Source organism: Ailuropoda melanoleuca, chromosome 13, assembly GCF_002007445.2.
Source record: "Ailuropoda melanoleuca isolate Jingjing chromosome 13, ASM200744v2, whole genome shotgun sequence".
Taxonomy (NCBI): domain Eukaryota; kingdom Metazoa; phylum Chordata; class Mammalia; order Carnivora; family Ursidae; genus Ailuropoda; species Ailuropoda melanoleuca.
The window spans coordinates 69,216,190-69,236,598 of NC_048230.1; the positions used below are offsets into that span (position 1 = coordinate 69,216,190).

At 46.3% G+C, this 20,409-nt stretch overlaps 1 protein-coding gene across 1 annotated transcript; it reads left to right on the top strand.

Moving 5' to 3' along the window:
* Positions 1-6,505: 6,505 nt before the first annotated feature.
* AHCY (adenosylhomocysteinase) lies at positions 6,506-19,015 on the top strand. Its single transcript, XM_002916393.4, has 10 exons — positions 6,506-6,663; positions 10,879-11,069; positions 12,194-12,269; positions 13,755-13,904; positions 14,821-14,933; positions 15,392-15,599; positions 15,688-15,775; positions 15,876-15,993; positions 16,774-16,968; positions 17,950-19,015. The coding sequence occupies exons 1-10, from the start codon at positions 6,636-6,638 to the stop codon at positions 18,079-18,081; spliced, it is 1,299 nt and encodes a 432-aa protein (XP_002916439.1). The 5' UTR covers positions 6,506-6,635; the 3' UTR covers positions 18,082-19,015.
* Positions 19,016-20,409: the final 1,394 nt, after the last annotated feature.

Consider the following 20,409-nt stretch of genomic DNA (forward strand, 5'->3'; position numbering starts at 1 on the left):
AAGCAGGAGAGAAGTGGGTGTGGCTATAAAAGGGCACCATGAGGGATTCTTTTTTTTTTTTTAATTTTAAATGACACATTTATTTCAAGATCTAACAAGTATTCCTACTAAACTGAGATTTGATGTTACAAACTTGTTATTCTATTTTTTTTTTAAGATTTTATTTATTTATTTGACAGAGACAGCCAGCGACAGAGGGAACACAAGCAGGGGGAGTGGGAAAGGAAGAAGCAGGCTCCCAGTGGAAGAGCCTGATGTGGGGCTCGATCCCAGAACGCCAGGATCACGCCCTGAGCCGAAGGCAGACGCCTAACGACTGCGCCACCCAGGCGCCCCTGTTATTCTATTTTTTAATTTAAATTCAATTAATTAACATATAACGTATTATTTGTTTCAGGGGTACAGGTCTGTGATTCATCAGTCTTATATAATACCCAGTGCTCATTACAACACATACCCTCCCCAATGTCCATCACTCAGTTACCCCATCCCCCAGCTCCCTCCCCTCCAGCAGCCCTCAGTTTGTTTCCTAAGTTTCTCTTATGGTTTGCAACATGAGGGATTCTTGTGGTGACGGAAATGTTTTGTATCCTGACTGTATCAATGTCAATATCCTGGTTGTGATATGGTGCAGTTTTGCAAGATGTCTTTATTGGGGGAAACAGGGTAAAAGGACCATGGCACCTCTTTGTATTATTTCTTACACCTGCATGTGAATCTTCAATTATATCAAAATAAAAAGTTTTTTTTTAAAGGCGAATGCTTATAGTTGGAGAGTGTATGGCCAAGTTTTTTTCACCCAATAAATTAGAAAATACTTGAAATTATTATAATTATACCCAGTTTTGGAGAGTATCAAGAATAGGAACCAAATTTCTGGAGGGTAATTTGACAAGTTGGATCAAGACTGACAAATATTGGAGCTCCTGGGTGACTCAGTCAGTTAGGTGACCAAGTCTTGGTTTCGGCTCAAGTCTTCATCTCCAGGTTGTGAGACCGAGACCCTGTGTCTGGGCTCCGCAGTCAACAAGGGAGAACGCTTGAGATTCTCTCTCTCCCTCTCCCTCTGCCCCTCCCTCCCACACTCTCCCCCCACCTAAAATAAATACATCTTTTTTTAAAAAAAGGACTTTGACAAATATTGATATTCCTTAAGCAAACAATTTTATTTCTGTTTATTGAAGCCATAATGAATCAAAAATGGGACACATTATTTCAGGGAAACTGAAACAATAGATGCTTGGCTGCATAAATTGAGATACACCCATAGGCTGGAATTTCCGTAATAAGAGAAACTGCACAGGGGGCGCCTGGGTGGCGCAGTCGTTAAGTGTCTGCCTTTGGCTCAGGGCGTGATCCCAGCGTTCTGGGATCAAGCCCCACATCAGACTCCTCTGCTGGGAGCCTGCTTCTTCCTCTCCCACTCCCCCTGCTTGTGTTCCCTCTCTTGCTGGCTGTCTCTCTGTGTCAAATGAATAAATAAAATCTTAAAAAAAAAAAAAGAGAAACTGCATAATATAGGACTTAAGAACAAATTTTGGAGTCTGATCACCTGGGTTGAAATTCTAGTTTCTTTACTTATTAACTGTGTGACTATGGGGAAATTACTTAACCTTTCTGGGCCAGTTTCCTCATTTGCGATATGAGAAAAACCTACTTCTTTTTTTTTTAAGATTTATTTATTTATTTATTTATTTGACAGAGATAGAGACAGCCAGTGAGAGAGGGAACAACAAGCAGGGGGAGTGGGAGAGGAAGAAGCAGGCTCATAGCAGAGGAGCCCGATGTGGCTCGATCCCATAACACCGGGATCACGCCCTGAGCCTAAGGCAGACGCTTAACCGCTGTGCCACCCAGGCGCCCCGAGAAAAACCTACTTCTTAATATTATTATGAGGATTAAATGAGCTACTATTTACAAAGCACTTTGAACACAACCAGGCATAGATTGAGAGCATTATGAAGCTAGCTCATGTGATAATTTTAGATATAAAAAAAGAGGTATGGGGTGCCTCGGTGGCTCAGTCGGTTAAGCATCTGCCTTTGGTTCAGGTCATGATCCCAGGGTCCTGGGATCAAGTCCCGCATCAGGCTCCTTGCTCAGCGGGGAGCCTGCTTCTCCCTCTCCCTTTGCCTCTCCCTCTGCTTGTGCTCTCTCTCTCTTTCTCTTGCTAGCTTTCTCTCTGTCAAATGAATAAATAAAATCTTAAAAAAAAAAAGAAGAGGTATAAGACAGTCTATACAATATGATCTCAGATATAGAAAACATAGATGCAATGAAAAGAGATCAGGAGGAAATTTATCAAAATGATAATAGTCATAATCTCTGAATTAGTTTGAGTTTCTTTTTTATACTTTTCTATATTTTTTACATTTCACATAATGTATCTGTTTAATAGAAAAATTATTAATTTTCCAACATGAGAAAATGGACTTAAAAGTGCTCTCTAACCTATAAAGTGCTATATCCATGTGAAGGTAAAGAGCTTTTTGATTAGCACTAACCCTCTAAGGTGATATTATTAGTCTTATTCCCATTTTACAAAAGAGGAGAAAGGAGGCTCGGAAAGGTGCTGTGCCTCCCCAAGGTCCACAGCAGGAGTGTAGACAAGGAAGTCTGAGACTTGACAGGCAATGGGCCAGGTGGAAGTTATCTCCACCAGAGAAGGATGACAGTGAAAGAGGAATGGAAATCACGGCTAAGAAACAAACTGGAAACTAAAGTATCTCAGGCTATTTGGCACAGAATCAGACTGTGGCAAACTTTCAGTGGGAGGATCTCCCTAGGTTCATTCTGGAGCAGGAATCTTTTGTTCCAATGGTACAGAAATGTGCATTTCAACAATGTATCATTTTCACCTACTAAAGTAGAAAAAAAAACCCAAAAAATCCACAACAAAAGCAAGAATAATATAAATGCTGGTAAACATGCAGTAACATAAACTCAGACACTACAGATGATTTTTAGAAAATATGGCAATAAAATCAGGAGGGGCCTTAAAAATGCTTAAGTCCAGGGATGCCTCAGTCCGTTAAGCATTTGCCTTTGGCTCAGATCATGATCCGGGGTCCTGTTTAGTGGGGAGCCTACTTCTCTCTCTCCCTCTCCCTCTGCTGGTGTCCCTTCTTGTGCATGCTTTCTCTCTTTCAAATGAATGAATAAAATCTTTTTTTAAAAAATGCTATGTCCTTTGATCCAGTTACTCCAAATTCTAGGACTTTTCCCCCGCAAGGGAATGATCCAAAATATATAGGGAACTCTGCATGAATGAACAACTCATCAAAGTTCTAATAGTGAAAAAATAGAAAAATCTGTGTGATACATCCACTCCATGTGAACTTTAAAAAAAAAATTATCCTCGTACACATTCTCTTATCTTGCTGGAGTATAGGTTACATGGATGTATGTATTTGTCAAAATTCATCTGTATAATACTTAAGTTCTGTGTATATCACTGTTTACCAACTGTATACTCTCTCTCTTTTTTTTTTAAGATTTTATTTATTTAATTTGTCAGAAAGAGAGCAAGCACAAGCAGGGGGCGCAGCAGGCAGAGAAAGAAGCAGGCTCCCCGCTGAGCGGGGAGCCCGATATGGGACTCGATCCCAGGACCTGTGATCGTGACCTGAGCCGAAGGCAGACGCTTAACTGACTGAGCCACCCAGGAATCCCATAAATTGTATACTCTTGAAGAAGGATGTGGGGGGGGGGTTTCCCCTACCAGATATCAAGATTTACTATAAAGCTTTAGGGGCTCCTGCCTGGCTTAGTTGGTAGAACATGCCACTCTTGATCTCAGGGTCATGAGTTCAAGCCCCACATTGGGCATGGAGCCTACCTTAAAAAAAATTACTATAAAGCTTTAGTCATTTCAACGGGGTAGAGTTGACATAGATCAATGCATCAAAATAGAGAGTGCAGAAACAACCATGTATTTATGGACACTTAATCTGTGACAGGGATGGCACTATAGGCCCTGGGGGAAGGATGCACTAAGTGGCACTGGGACAACTGCTTATCCATATGGGAAAAAAAAGAAACCGAATTCCTACCTCATACCAACCATATACATATTTGAATTATAAAACTTTGGGAAGACAATACAGGAGATATTCTTTATGAGCTTGGGATATTAGACTTTTTAAAACAAGACAAAAACTCCCACTATAAGGGTAAATATAAATTTGACTACATTAAAACTAAGAATTTCTATTTATCAAAAAGCATAGAGGTTGAGAAGACAAACCATAAACCCGGAGAAGATACCCGCAAGACATAAGATTGGTATGTATCCAGAATATGCAAAGAATTCCTATTAATTGAAAAGGAAAAACAAACCACCTATTTTTAAATGGGCAAGACATGAATGGAACTTTCACAGAGAAAGGACTGCAGATAGGATTCATGTGAAAAAATAGCATATGACTAGGCGCTCAACCTCATTAGTAGTTACAGAAATCCAAATTAAAACCACAGTGAGAGATCATTTCATACGTGCCAGGTTGGTAAAAAATAAAAATTGATAACAGGATGTGCTGGTAAGGGGACAGAACAATAATTTTTACCCAGAGTTGGTGGGGATATAGACTGATGCAACCACTTTGGGAAACAGTTTCATATTACTTAGCTAAGTTGGACATGAGCATACCTGAAGAACTTAGAGCAGTATTATTTGTAGTAGAAAAAACTGGAACTCAGTGCCCAGCAACAATTTAATGAATTAGTAAATTGTGGTATATTCACACAATGGATTATACAGAAAATAAATGAGCCATAGCTACACTATCTACACAAATGACTCAAAAACAATGTTGAGAGAAAAGCAAGTTGCAGAAGAATATATACGGTATGATTTCATTTATACAAAGGTAAAAAAGAGTCAAAACTAAACAATGTGCTGTTTAGGGATAGTCACATAGGTAGTAAAACCCATTAAGTAAAGCAAAGAAAAAAAAAAGAAAGAAAAGCAAAGGAATGATTAAGACAAAATTCACTGTAGCAATAACTCCAGGGGTGGGGAGAAGGGGCATGTGATTGAGAAGGGAAACAGGTGGCTTCTGTCATAAGGCAGTGTTTTAATCCATGGACAACACATGGATCAACTTGATAGAAATGGTCACAACAGCCATAAGTGAGGGTGAAACCGCACAGTAAGGAGTAGAGCAAGAGGAAAAAGGAAAATCAACCCTTAAAGGCACTAGAGAAAGAGGAAGTTGCAAAGGTCAGAGAAGGAACTGAGTGAACAGGAATAAACACTGGGAGGAGAAACAGGAAAGAGGAAGCCAAAAGCACATTAGGTGCTGCAGGGGGGTGGGAATGCAAGCAGAGCACATCTGTTGGATTCAGCCAGGTTTCCTGATGACCTTGGCTGCAGAAATTTTTGCCAAGACATAGGGGTAGAGGTCACATAGCTGCGAACTGAGTGGGAGGTGACAAGTGCAGATCCCTAAAGGGAAACTGAAAAAGTTTGAGAAGGGGAGGAAGAAAATGGACTGCAGCTGGGGGTTTGGGTGGGGAGCAGGGTTCCTTTAGAGATGTTAAAGGGTCTTCCGATGACCAGTTAAAAACACGGGGAGATACATTTTCACATTCATCAGGTCAATAAAAATTTGTTAGACTGACAAGTGGTCACAGAGATATGGAAAAACAGGCCCTCTCAGATATTGCTGGTGAGAGGGGGGTAAATGGTAAAACTACCTTGTAAAGCAATTTGGCAATATCTAGGAAAGTTACAAATATGTCAGCCCAGGAACTCCATCCCTGGGTACATTCTGCCCCAGAGATATCTGCACATGTGCCCTAAGAGACAAGTACACAAATGTCCGTTGCTCCATGTATGCAATAGCGATAGAATGTATATAACCTGCACGTCAGCAAACAGAACAGTTAATCATGGAACGTATACGTGAAATTCTATCCAGCAGCAAAAGCAAAAATAAGTAAAGTTATTAAGCTTACATGCGTGACTCGTACAAACGTAAAATTGACAGAAAAAAGCAAGTCACAGAAGGCTAAGTACAGTATGGTACCATTTACATAAATACAGAAAAAATTCTGTGAAATGTTTAACGATGTGCACATATGTAGTAAAAGTGGTAAAATGCATGAAAATTTACCTAAACTCACGATAGTGGTTACCTGGAGGGGAGTGTAGAATTATCTGGGATGTGCTAAGTACCTGACATATTGCAACTTTACGTGTAATCCGTTTGGTAGGTGTCATTCGGCTCATTTTACTAATAAGGAAATTGCGGCTCAGGGAGGTGAACTGGTTAGAATAGCAGTTTTACTAGATTTTAACTATGGATTTCCTGGCTGAACGAGTGAAAGAAAGGGAGCCTCGGGTTTGCTCTCAGGCCTCTCCTGAAGCTCTCTTCCAGACCCACCGCGGACAAAATCGGGTTATTTTCTCAGCAGGATTCGAAGTCCGTTCCGGCCCCTGCCCCCTCCCACCTTGCGTTGGGCTCCGCCCCGGACCACTCAGCTCTAGCGGGACTCATGAATATGCAAGACAGAGGAAGATATTTAAAGGCGCCGGCGCCTAGCGCAGATCCCTGCTTAGTGCCGCCCTTCCTGTGCAAGTCCCTACCCCCAGGGCCGGCTTCCTTCGCCCGTGTCCATCACACGCCGCCAGCATGTCGGACAAACTGCCGTACAAAGTCGGTGAGTTCCAGGAGTGCAGCAAGCCGGGTCGGCTCCGCGCCCGCCGGGGGCCTGTCGGGGAGGCGGCCGCGGGGCCCTAGCAAGGCGCTCGTGGTCCCATTGAATCTTTGGCACGGCGCGATCTTGGCCGCGCGAGGCCTCCTGGGGGTTGGAGTTCTCCTGTTGCAGCGAGCCGGTCGTTGGAGGCGGCCGTGGACTACAAGTCCCGGCGTGCCGCGCGAGGCCCAGTGCAGCGGCGCGGGCTGCGGAGCCGCCAACTGGCGGCGTGTCGCGCCCTGAAGAGGCTGGGGCAGGCGGAGAGCGAGCACCTGGCCGCGGCCTGGGAGTGTTGGCACCTGCAGGGACCTACTCCAGGAGGCCAAGATCCTGCGTCTGGGCCTACACCGGCCCCTTGGCCAGCTGGGTGGACCCGGACAAGTGCCTACTCCTGTCTGGGCCTCCCATAGGGAAGGCGAGGGCACTGGAGTCCCTAAGGCGTGTGCGGAGGAGAGGCCTGGATAGCGAGCTAGAGGCTGGCACTAGTCCACTCACAGGGGACTTTGGGCTCGTTACTCAACCTCTGGGGTCACTCTGCTGGTCAACAGGGACAGTTGTGCAGAGAATCTCGAAGAAAACGTGGAGTGCTTAGAAAATTCCTTGCTGTCCTATGGATTGAAGTTGATAAACTGACAGTTAATGTTTCTTGGGCATTTACTATGGGACGGGCACCACCTTTGACTTTTTAATTCTACATTAAGTGATTTTATTCTCACGGTTTTTTAGGGAAGGGACTATTACTTTCCCATTTGATGATGATTGTGCAGAGACACTGGAATAAAGGTAGCTTGCTCGAGATCTTAGAGCTGGGAGGTGTTGGAGCAGGATATGAACATAGGCCTTGAAGGCCTCTAAGCACTCTTTCACCACTGTATATAAATGAACACACTTGGAGCAAACTTAATGAACTCTCAGCACAAACCTGTTCAGGCTGCTAGCAGTTTTTAAAGTAAATTCAAGACACCATTAAACCTAAAGAAAGGCATCAGTATTTATGGCGCACGTGCAGTGTATTTGGTGATTTGAGTGTGTTTACAAAATAATCTTTGGAAGTGGACTTTATCCCATTATAGAGAGGAAGAAACTGAGGCACTGGTAGGAAGTACTTGTAAAGATTCTGTGAAAATAGGGCACTTGGGTGGCTTAGTGGCTTAGGCTGTTGCTTTGGGCTTAGGTCATAATCTCAGGGTCCTGGGATGGAGCCCTGAGTGAGCTCCTTGCTCAGTGGGGAGTCTGCTTCTCCCTTGCCCTCTGCCCCTCCTTTGGCTTGTGTTCTCTCAACTAAATAAAATCTTTAAAAAAAAAAATAACAAAACAAGATTCTGTGGAAATAGCTTATCAAGTAGCCAGCTGCTCCCATGAGACTGAAGCCCAGAAAGGTTAAGTCAAGGTCTCATCCGTGCCTGAGCTAGAATGGGGGCTTGTCATACTGTGGAGAGCTCAGCCGGTCAGGGTTGAGGGCTATTTGGAATGTTGCTGATGGGCTAGAAGACGGGGAGGCAGTGAAAGGGGAAAAGAAGAATCAAGAAATCTAAAGATTTTGGCTGAAGTGGCTGGTCAGATGGTGGTTTCATTTCCTAAAATGGGAAGATTGAGGAAGAAAAAGTTTGAGAGGGAGGAGGAGTCCCAAGGGCTCAAATATGACACATAATAGGTCCAGCTGGGTATCCAAGTAGAGATGCTGAGTAGATAAATTGGATTATATGAGTCCTAAATTCAGGGGAGAAGTTTGGGCTGGAAATAACATGGGAGTTGTTGCCGTAGGGAAGGTATTAAAAGCTGTAATGTGATGAGCTCATCTGGTAAGAGAGAAGAGGGAGATGATGGAGCCCTGAAGGCTTTCAAACGTTAGAGTCAGTTATAGGAAGAGGAGCCAGGAGGGTAGGAAGAAAACCACAGGACGACAGGCATAGAAGCCAAGAAAAGAAAAGGTTGCAGAAGGAGGACGTAATTAGTGGGAGCAGTGCTTCAGGGAGAAACATGAACATAGATAATTGACCATTAGATATAGGATCAGGCCTGTCTTGGGAGACCTTGAGAACAGTTTCCAGCGGAGTAGTGAAGTTCCACAAGAAGGTGAGAGGACAGGGGATCAAGCCCCACCTGGCAGAGACTGTTCTCTTAAAATAAGAGTGCTTGGTCTATACCTGCAGAGGAGAAGGACTAGTGCATTGCACGAAGGAAATATGGCATAGTTCTGAATTCTTCTCAATGAATTGTGAAGTGAGGTCATTAGTTGATGAGGAGAGGTGTTAGGGGTTTGACAGAGTAGAAAAATAGTACTCTTTTTTTTTTTTTTTAGAGAGAGCGTGCACGTACAAGAGAGTACAAGGTAGGGGCAGAGGGAGAGAGAGTTTTAAGCAGGCTCCATGCTCAGCACGGAGTCTGATGCAGGGCTCAGTCTCACAACCCTGAGATCATGACCTGAGCTGAAATCAAGCATTGGACACTGTACTGACTGAGCCACCCAGGTGCCCCAGCCTAAGGAGAGTAAATTTACTAAGAAAGTGTCCTAGGATTGCTGAATGCCCCGTGAGATTCGTGGTCTTGGTATGGTTGTGATTTTCCTCCTGCAGGGCTCACTGGCTTGGGTGCCATGGAGGGTTGGGTTTAACCAGGGTCGAGTTTTGCCAAGGAGTTCTCAGAGGGAACAGGGGAATCTTAAACTGTGGAAGAAGTTGAGAATAGAAGGTGGTGTGTTGAGGGACTGCGGAAATCGGTAGGATTAATGCATTAGAGGTTCTGACCTGATCAGCTTTGCCCTTACTGGAGTTGGGGCTCCAGAGGGAGAGGATTGGAAAGATGGGACATGGCCAGAGTTGGTTTTGAAATCAAGATTTCCAAAGGGGGCGGGGATCAGAATTGGTGATGGCCTGCCAAGGTGGATGGGTGGGAGTGGAGTGAGAGGGTAAAAAGGGAGGGGATGTGTGTTGAGGCATTGTGGGAGTAGGGGGAGGAATATTTCTTCTCTGAAATTGAGAGGTACAGTAGGAAGCCGACTGACTTAGTTTTATTATTTGTTACTATTAAATTCTCTACCGTCCTTTCCCTCCCACCCACCACCTCTTTGGGTGACTGGCAGGATCTAAATTTCCCTAAAGATAAAAATCACCAGGAGTCCCAGCCCTCATTCTAGAACTATTGAATCTTTTTTGCCAGGGGAGATTTACAAGTATGCCTGGTGACTCTTACCAAGGAAGTTTGTAACCACTGACCTAGGGAATGGGCTGGTGTGGCCTGGAGAGAGAAAGGGTGAAATTAGAACAGTATTGAGGTAGTGAGCGAGCTCATTATATATCCTTCTTTCCTGTCTGAGAATTTGGACAAATTTGAGACATTTGGGGTGGCAGATAGAAGCCCAAATATAACTCTCATTACTGATAACATCAAAGCCGGAGGGTGTAGGTGAGTGTTGAAGTCCGATGATCCCGCTAACAAACTGCCAGATTCAGCAGTTACCCTCCAGGTACGGGCAGGGTGAGCTTAGGTAGGTCTCCATGTGGAAGAACTTGTTTCCTGTAGGCTGGCTGGCTACTGCTTGCTTGCAAAAGCGAGAGCTGAACTGAGCATGACCTTTATTACTCCCAAGTTTACCAATCAGACAAGTCACTCTGGCTTCCCCTAGGGCAGAGAGAGGCCAAGAGTGTTAGTTACACAGGTGGGTTTACTCCGGGTGGAAAGAAACGTCAGTAGTGGGGAAGCAGCATTTTCATACGGTCAAGGAGATCCAGCAACTGTGTTGAGTCCAGTGTGTTGGATATCATTTATGAGTGATGAAGTCACGAAGAATGATGACTTGGAAGATGGAGTGCCAGGAACCAAAATGTTTAAGGAATGAGGAGATTGGTAGGTGACATCAGAAAGGGTAGTGGGAGGTATGTATAGGCTGATAGTTATTTTTCAAGGGGCACTTACCTGTGCTGTAATTTTCACATACCCGTGTGATTCTTTGATTATATGGGTTCTCCCACAAGGCTGTTAAGCTGTGGTGAGGCAGGGACCATGTCTGTCTTTTTTGACTACCCTGGGTCCATAAATCCTCGTTGAATGAGAGAGTGCAGTGACCGGATTGCTCACTGTAGTGTTTTGGGTCCACCAGTGGGTGAGTGAGAATGGTGGTGTTTCATGGTTGGCGGGAGGAGGCAGCTCACGGAACTCCCATCTGTCTTGGCCCTGCAGCCGACATCAGCCTGGCCTCCTGGGGACGCAAGGCCCTGGACATTGCGGAGAATGAGATGCCAGGCCTGATGCGGATGAGGGAGATGTACTCGGCCTCCAAGCCACTGAAGGGCGCCCGCATCGCTGGCTGCCTGCACATGACCGTGGAGACGGCTGTCCTCATTGAGACCCTCGTAGCCCTGGGTGCTGAGGTGAGGCCCTCAGCATTTCCTGTGGGGGGTGGGGAAGTCCAATGTGGTGCTCCTGCAGGGGAGCTGCATCAGGGGCTCCAAGCTTGTCACACTGCCACCACCCTTTGTGGCGACTATTCTTAGGCGTATTTTTGCCCTGACTGGGAAGATAGTTTGAGTTCCTTCAGTTCACATCCTCCTAACGGAGGAGCTCTGGGCAGGAAAAACTCAACGCTGATGTCCCACTGAGTCATGTAAGGACTGGCTCTCATTGGCCCCCCCAGGGTCATGTGCCGGCCACAGACCAATCATGGTGCCATAAGGATGGTATGCTCTCATTGTTTCAGCCTGGGTTGTAAGTACCAGTGACTGGCAGCTCTTCTAATCTTTCTGGGAATTTTGGAATAAGATGGTTTCCCAAGACCGAGCAAGGTAGAGCAGCCAAAACCAACTAAGTATACTAAGCTCAGTCCTTCGACCTCTTATTTCTTTTCAACTTTCACACTCAGTGGTCTGACTTTATGGCTTTAAATACTGTCTGTATGACTCCCAAATACATGTATTAGCCTGGACTTCTTCCTGCAACTCCAGACTTAGGTATCCGGCAGCCGATGTGTCAGTCATCTCCACTTAGAGATCTAATAGACATCTCAACCTCCACATGTCCAAACTCATGATTTCCTGTTCCCCTCCTCTTCCTGCAGTCTTCCTCATGTAAGTAAATGGAAACACCAGCCTTCCAGGTTCTCTCAGTTGAAGAACCTGGGGTCATCCCTGACTCCTTTTTCTGTCTCACCCCAACAACTAATCCCACAGCAAATTCTGTCATTTCAGCCCTCAGAATAGACCCATCATCACCTCCACTGCTACCATTGCATTTCTTGTCTGACGTCTTACAGCAGCTTCTTCACTTGTCTCCTTGCTCCCTCGTGGAGCCCTTTGCCCTCCACACAGCACGAGGTGATGTTTTAAAACCTAAGTCGGGTTTTGTTAATGTTCTGGCTCCCATCCACTCACTAGTTGTCGCCAACCTATGACTGAAGAGCCTGCTAGGCCTCTTCCCCCTCGATCCCAGGCTTTGCTTGATCCCTGTCCAGTGGATGAGCTGTCTGTGACCAGCAGCCCTGTCTTGTTGGCTCTTCTAGGTGCAGTGGTCCAGCTGCAACATCTTCTCTACCCAGGACCATGCAGCTGCTGCCATTGCCAAGGCTGGCATTCCGGGTGAGTCTGCTTGCTACTGAAGGATGTGGGAATGCTTGATGGGGCTCTGCTTCTCCCTGTTTGCTTCACTGACTCTCACTGTGACAGGTTTTCCCGTGGCAGGGGAGAGGAGTCATGGTTGCAGAATTGTAGTCTAGTGATTCAAGGAAAGAGTTGTTTCGTCCCACTGTCATCTAAAATCCTGTGGAATGTACTTACTGGCCCATCTCAAATCATGTAAACAAGGAGGGTGGGATCTTATGATTGGGAACCACATGATGTTGAGAAGAGGAAGTTCCTTAAAGGAAGGGTGTAGCTCTATTTCCAAAAGAATCAGGGAGGGATACTGGGCAGAAAAAGAGCCTCAGAGGTCCATTGCTTAGGGTCTGATGATCTAGGGGGCTGAGGAAAGACTATGACAAGCTGCTAGAGAAACAGGCACACGTCTGCTGGGACTTGGGGAGGGAAGTGGTTAGCTCTGATGGTGATTAAATAGGATATTCACAATTCCCTTTAATCAGCCTTAGGTGGAGGGAATGGGTGGGGAAGGACCCTTACACAGCCTGGACTGGCAGGTCCCCCACTCCTCAGCCTTATTTGGCTTCATGACCCTTTTCTGGGAAAGGCCTTGTTTTTAAGACCACTGTCTACTGTAGTTTGGGGGAGGGGGTAGGTGGGCCTGCTTGGCTAGTTTTGTTTTCTCACAGGAGGTTCATGGGAACCCAACATCAGTGTCCCAGTCTGGGCTGGCAGTTAGGATTCTGGTGCCTATTCTGGAATGCCCATGCTGAGTGACCTGGGCACATCTTAGCCCCTCTCTGGGCATCTATAAATGATAATGATGGTAATGCCTGCCTCAGAGTGTTACTGTGAAGAAAAAAGAGTTGGACCATGAGGCAGTCGGAATAATGTCTGGCACAGAGAAAGTGCTCCATGCATAGTAGCCACTGTTTATAATTTTTTGGCCAGACTTAGCCCAGGACAGCCCACCAAGAGACTGCTGGGCCCTCAAGTCCTTTCAGTGAGGAATGAATCTTGGATCTTGGCTCATGGGTCCACCTGAGTGTGCCTCAGTGGTCCTGTAGCACCTTCATTCTAGCAGTAGGCATTGTGGGTGGGAGCCCCGGTCACTAGGTTGATGTCCCAGTCCTTGGGGCCCAGACAGAAGGGGGCAGGGAATGAAATAATTATGTCCAGACACCTATATCTGGGGGGCTGTACTTGGCCTCCATCTCACTAATCAGTACTATCAGAGATGAAGAAACTGAGGCTCGCAGGGTGAAGTGATTTGCTCAAAGTCCCACAGCTGCTGAATGTGGAATTTGCACTCAGATCTATCTGGTTCCAAGTTCTGTTCTTTTCACCGCCTAAGTCCGCAGAGGGGCTGGAGGTGACTGGGGCTGGGAATTCGGTAGGAGATCGTATTGGCTGTGCTCCGGTGGTTCCCTGGGGCAGGCACCTGTGGGGAGGGCCAGCCCCTGATGCACTGTGCCACTTGACCTCCAGTGTACGCCTGGAAGGGTGAAACAGACGAGGAGTACCTGTGGTGCATTGAGCAGACGCTGTACTTCAAGGACGGGCCCCTCAACATGATTCTGGATGACGGAGGTGACCTCACCAACCTCATTCACACCAAGTACCCACAGCTCTTGTCAGGTAAGTGGGGTAGGTGGGTGCGCAGGGTGTTGGTAGTCTAGATGGGGCCTGCTTGCCCATGTGAAAGCAGCAGGCCTGGCAGAACTCCACTGCCTAGAACAGCAGATTCTGTGGAAGATGGGAAGATGGCAGGCTCCTGCAGACATGCTGGGGCCTGGCCTCCTGATTTCTGATGGTGTGGGGCTGAGGCGGTGGGGGAGGCCTGGGTAAGGACTGGTTTGAGGGCAAGCGTAAGGCCAGGGCTGGGAATAGCTGGGAAGGAGTCAACTTTGTTAAATCAGGGTGGAAAGGAATGTAGAGGGGGTAGTGAGGTCAAAGGCCCTGAGGGAGGAAAGGGTGGACTATTCAAGAAACTGGACAGAAGCCAACTTGGCAGCTTCCTTTGCTGGGGAGAATAGCAGGGTCTGGCTGGAGCTTTAAGGAAGGGCAGACATGTGAGGACTTAACGGGCCAAGAGGGAAGAGTTTGGCTTGATCCTGAGAGCAAAGAGAAATAATTGGGTGGTATTAAAAAGATTTCTCTGAAAATATATACATTTGGCTGCTGAAAATGGCTGCTGGCTTCTGTGTAGAAGATGGGTCGTGGCTGGGAGACCAGGCAAGAGACAATGGTGGCAGGGACTAAGGCAGTGGCAAGAGTAATGGAGAGCTTAGGGATTGCTTGGAGACGGAATCCTTAGGTCTGGTGATGGTGGTGACTCCTCTTGCATGCTGGCCTGGAGGATCGGGTGACTGATATCAGTCACAGAGATGGGAACCCAGAAAGAAAAGCAGCTTTCAGGGTCAGAGATGAAGAATTCGGGTGAGTTGAGGTATGGGCTCTTTGAGGCTCTTGGGGTCTCATCCCAGAGGCACCGCCATTATCCCTTGGGCAGCCCCTTCCTGGCCTTAGCCTCATCCCCTCCTCTCTTGTCCAGGCATCCGAGGCATTTCTGAAGAGACCACAACGGGGGTCCACAACCTGTACAAGATGATGGCCAGTGGGAAGCTGAAGGTGCCTGCCATCAACGTCAATGACTCTGTCACCAAGGTGAGTCCGTGGGGCAGTGTCATGTTCAGCTGTTCATTCCCAGTGCAGCTCAGGAGTAGGCCTCTGAAGAAAGGCCTCTGGGAAAGCTGTAGGCTAGGGACTTGAAGCCCTCATTCGAGGAGGATAAGGGAGTAATAAGTGACTGAGGGTAAGAAGTCATTAAAGAGGGAAGAACTATACAATGAGTTTTAGAGCTGGACAAGAGCTTTAAAGTAAAGCAGATTCTAGGCAATTTCTCTTAGCAGTTGATCCTTACGAAGCCTTCTGGACTGGCATAGAAAGGCTAGGGAGAACGTCTTGGGCTGATCAGAGCAAGGGGCATATGAGCACATTAGCTGGTGGGGAGAAGTCACAGGAAGTGATCAGCCCAAGACCCAGTAGGCCAAGATGCTGAGAGTGGGTCTGAGGCCTCAGGGCCTTGCCTGCCCCCGTCACCCCTTTGCCCCCTCTTCTTTCAGAGCAAGTTTGACAACCTGTATGGCTGCCGGGAGTCTCTTATAGATGGCATCAAGCGGGCTACAGATGTGATGATTGCAGGCAAGGTGGCAGTGGTAGCAGGCTATGGCGATGTGGGCAAAGGTTGTGCCCAGGCCCTGAGGGGTTTTGGGGCCCGCGTCATCATCACGGAGATCGACCCCATCAATGCACTGCAGGCTGCCATGGAGGGTATGATAAGGCAAGGGTTGGCTGTCAGCCACTGGGGCCAGAGGGGCAGGGCCACCCTGGATGACCCGTGGACACCATCTCTGTGCAGGCTATGAGGTGACCACTATGGATGAGGCCTGTCAGGAGGGCAACATATTTGTCACGACCACAGGCTGTACTGACATCATCCTTGGCCGGTAGGTGCCAGGTTGGGGGTCGCAGGGAGCGAGGAAGAAGGCAGGCTTGGGGCTGCTCTTTGTCCCTGACAGTCTTCCATGGGTTGGCACTCCTCAACAGGCACTTTGAGCAGATGAAAGATGATGCCATCGTGTGTAACATTGGGCACTTTGACGTGGAGATTGATGTCAAGTGGCTGAACGAAAACGCTGTGGAGAAGGTGAACATCAAGCCCCAGGTGAGAAGCCCCAGCAGGGCGGGCAGATGGAAGACGGGGGGATGTGTTTGTGGGCTGGTCACCAAGGAGGGTAGATGAGGAGGCTCTGGCAACCAGGGCAGTGGAATGGGGGAGGATGAGGGCCTGGTTTCTGGGCCACTTAAATCAGAATCTTAGAGTGACACCAAGACAGCCCATTTTTTTAAAGCTCCCACGATGATTCTGCTGTGCAGCTAAGGTTGAGCACCACAGCCTGATGAAGCATGATGATTGAGAGATGGGATTTGTCTTCAAAATGTCCAGGCTCAAATTTGCAGCAACTTAACCGTTTAAACTTCAGTCTCTCTATCTGTGAAATGAGGATAATTAGTACTTAAATCATAGGGTTGTTATCAGAATGAAATGTGATAATTATAATATATATATATATATAATTAGTTTGTATATGCTCTTAGCCCTGGGCACATGGCAATAATAATGATAATAACATTAGCTGATACTTACTGAGTATTTAGTATCTGCCAAGTCATGTGCCAAGACATGTGCTTTACACATGTCAGCTCATTAAATTCTCACGGCAGACCTATGAGGTCTGTAGCTCAGAGCTGCTTAATAAATATTGGCTCTTAACTAATTGTGTGTACCAGCCCCTGTGCTGGGGGTTGTTCTAGGATGGTTCAGTCCTTTCACAGACACTGTTGGAGGCAGGAAGGCCTGCTGGACAAGAGGGTAGGATGAGGCAGGGATGGATGTTGGGAACAGTGCCCTGCCAACCCTCACTGCTGCTCTGCCCACTTGCAGGTGGACCGCTACTGGCTGAAAAATGGGCGCCGTATCATCCTGTTGGCTGAGGGCCGACTCGTCAACCTGGGCTGTGCGATGGGCCATCCCAGCTTTGTGATGAGCAACTCATTCACCAACCAAGTGCTGGCACAGATAGAGTTGTGGACCCACCCAGACAAGTACTCTGTTGGGGTCCACTTCCTGCCCAAGAAGGTGGGTTTGCATTTCTACTCTCTTAGGGGTCCTCACAGGGTCCTCCACAGGGCAGAAATCATTCTCTGCATTTGGAGTGGCTGTTGTCATCTGTAGGCTTGACTGGGGCTGGAAGATTCACTCCATGTCACTGTTGGCAGGTCTTAGTTCCTCACCACATGGGTCTATCCCCATAGAGCTGCTTGCCTTTCCCTGATGAGATGGGAGCTGGCCTTCCCCTAGTAGAGTGAGCGATCCATGGGAGAGCAAAGGAGGAAGCTGCCAGTGCCTTTTAGGATCTAGTCTCCAAGCCCCGCAACATCATTTCTGCTTTATTCTGTTCATTAGAAGTGAGTCACTCAAAGAGTGAGGAGCCGGCTCTACCTCTTGAAGGAAAGGGTATTACGTATTTATGGACAAAGAATTGAAGGAAATATTTTAAAACAATCACAACCATTTTAATCTAAAAGGGAACTCTTGGCTATATAACAGAGAAGTCTAAGAGTCAGACAGTGAACCTAGGGATTCATCTTCCTCTGTGTCTTGGCTGTTTTATTCTTTACATTCACTTCACTTGTCAAATAGACTTGCCACTGATAAGCTGAGACTGATACCCTCCCTCTTTAAGATTCCCTCCCTGTTTAGGAATTAAAGAATCCCTGTGTCTGTCATAGAAAATATGTTCTGTCCATTGATAAATTCCAGAGAGCATTTGGCTGGTTGCTTGGGTTGGTAGAGGGTGAGGAAGGAGATGCAGTTGATGGTCTCACAGGGCTACTTGGAGGGGGGTATGTTGCATGGTTCTCTCTTGAGAAAGGGGAGCTGGGCAGCCAAAACCAACACATCCACTGAGTCTGGCTATGAGGATAGAATGAGGTAATATGTGTAACACGTATCACAGATACTTCAGCAGAGTAGTTCTTGTCTCTATTCGTAGCTGGATGCAGGTATGGGGTCCCAGAGCATAGCACTGATTCTGGATCTTCCTGTGTTTCTCTCTAGCTGGATGAAGCAGTGGCTGAAGCCCACCTGGGTAAGCTGAATGTGAAGCTGACCAAGCTGACTGAGAAGCAGGCCCAGTACCTGGGCTTGTCCCGTGATGGCCCCTTCAAGCCTGATCATTACCGCTACTGAGAACCAGGCCTATTGTTTGCCTTATAACTGCTGGCCTTGCTGGGGTCCCACCTCTCTTCCCCAAGAGCAAATGGCACCAACTTTGAGATGATAAGTTTGTTAATGTCCCCCATTGACTCCCCAGAGCTAGTCAGTCAGTCTTTGGCCTCTGCTGCATCCCTCATACTGTTCTAAGTGTGGCAGAAGGAATTGAGAAGCCCCTTCTCAAGCCCTGGTTATGATAGAAGTACACAGCAGATACACACAGGGAACCATGAGTTCAGAGGTTTTAGAACTGCTCGCCCAGTCAGTTGGAAGTCAGCTTTGGTGGTCATAAAGTGCATGCACTTTACCATCTAGGCCCCCACCTGGTCTATGGACTTTGTACACATGTGCTTAGTTTACTGGTTCACTGGTTCCTCAGCCCATGACAGATGAGAATGAGCTATATCAAAGAGCAGGGAGGAACTTTGAGAGTTTGATGCCCCTGAGAGCCTGCCTTAGTGCCGGGCATTCTCTTGTTTAAGAGGTTTCACAGAGCAATGAGGTTAGTACATTAAGTTTCTATTTCACAGAGGTTAGAATATACCGTTAAGGGACAGTCAAAAAAGGATAAGAGAAGTGACAGCCAGAGGTTGAGGGGGCCAGAGAATCATAAAAGCAGGCATAGATATGCCACCTCTTTGTAACATGATGGTTCCTATCACAGCCCTGGATCAAAAAGGTTAATTTGGTTTTTAATGTTTATAATGTTAAAAGAGAGCAGGAAGGTGGGTAAATAAAAATTTTTGTGCCTAAAAGAATTCTGAGCCTTTATTATATAGATAATCCACAGCCAACAATATATGGCATGAGTAAGAAGTAATAGTTGTGTGCTGATGAAGATGAGGGGTTGTCTGCAGGTTGGGGTGATAAAAGCTGCAGGCAAACCTTTGGACTTGGAAGAATGGGTAAAGTGGAGAGAGAATTCTATCTCTTGAGGTATGTCTCTTTTAAACAGCCTGTTTTTTTAACCTAATCTATCATTTAGTAGATGAATTTAGCCCACTTACATTTATTGCAATCCCTATTAAAATTTTTTCCTCTACCTTATTTTTTTGTGTGTTCCATTCATTTTTTCTTTTTCTCTCCCTTTATACTTTGGGTTGATCCAGTGCTCCTTGGGGGAACTATTATTTATTAAGCATCTGTTGGATGCTAGGTGCTTTGTAATTTTCTTTATTCTCACAATAAGCTTAGTAATAATGTTACTCTAATTTTATATTTGAGAGTAGACTCATAGAGATTAAATGTCTTTCCTGAAGTCCCACAGTTTATAAGAGGCCACTTACAGGAAATTGAAGACCCTCCTATTTGCTGAAATGGTCATATATTGAACTCTGTGCTGGTCTTATGAGTCAGGAACCCACCTGGGAAGGGTAAGTGGAGACTATTCTAAGGGTCATTTCCTGGATGGAGGACCTGATGGGGATATTGGGATGTTTGAGGCCTGACCCTAGCTTTCTGGGATCTCAAGCTAGAGGGAGAATGCACTCACAAAACAGCTTTGCCATCTCCTGGCATTCCTTTTTCTCTGCCCAGCTTTAGAGTTCAGTCCCTGGCAGTAGTAGGAGAAAGGCAGCAGGGAAGAGGTGATGCTTGAAATGGATTTTGAAAGAGCTGATGATTTTTAACATGAGGAATTGAAGACAGGGGCATTCCAGGCAGAACAGTGTAAGTAAGAGTGAGTTGAGGGGATGGGGTAGAGAAGAGTTGTTTGGCTGTAGTTTAGGGGGAGCTATGAGGTAAAGGACTCAACAGTTGCCCTGGGGGATAGGAAGGATAGGCTTTGAACACTAAGATGAGAGCTCTGGTTTTAATCCTTGAACTTCACAGACTCCTGAAATGTCCCTACTTGACTGAACATTCCACAAACGTGAGTCGTTCATGTTTGTATTCTAAGCCTCTGGCTATGAGGTGGTATTATTATTCCCATGTTACTAAAAAGAACAGAGGTTCAGAGAGGCCAAGTGGCCTGACTCCAGATCATGTAATATGTTATATGCGTATATGATATGACTCCATTGTAAATAATTTTAGGAATTCTGGTACTTTAACAATTACCAGTAACAAATGACATAGGACGCACTTCTCAACTGATCGTGACACCAGTGGTCAAACGGAAAGATCCATTACCATGTCCACTGCTGTTTCTTGCATACCTAGTTGTTTATCAGGCATTGTGCTAAGAAAGTGCTTACGTATTCCTCTTGATTACCTTGTAGGGTCTTGAATTCCTGTTGTACAGAACAGGAAACAGGCTCTAAGAGGGGCCATGAGAGTGAACTGGCTTATGTACTGGGAAGGATT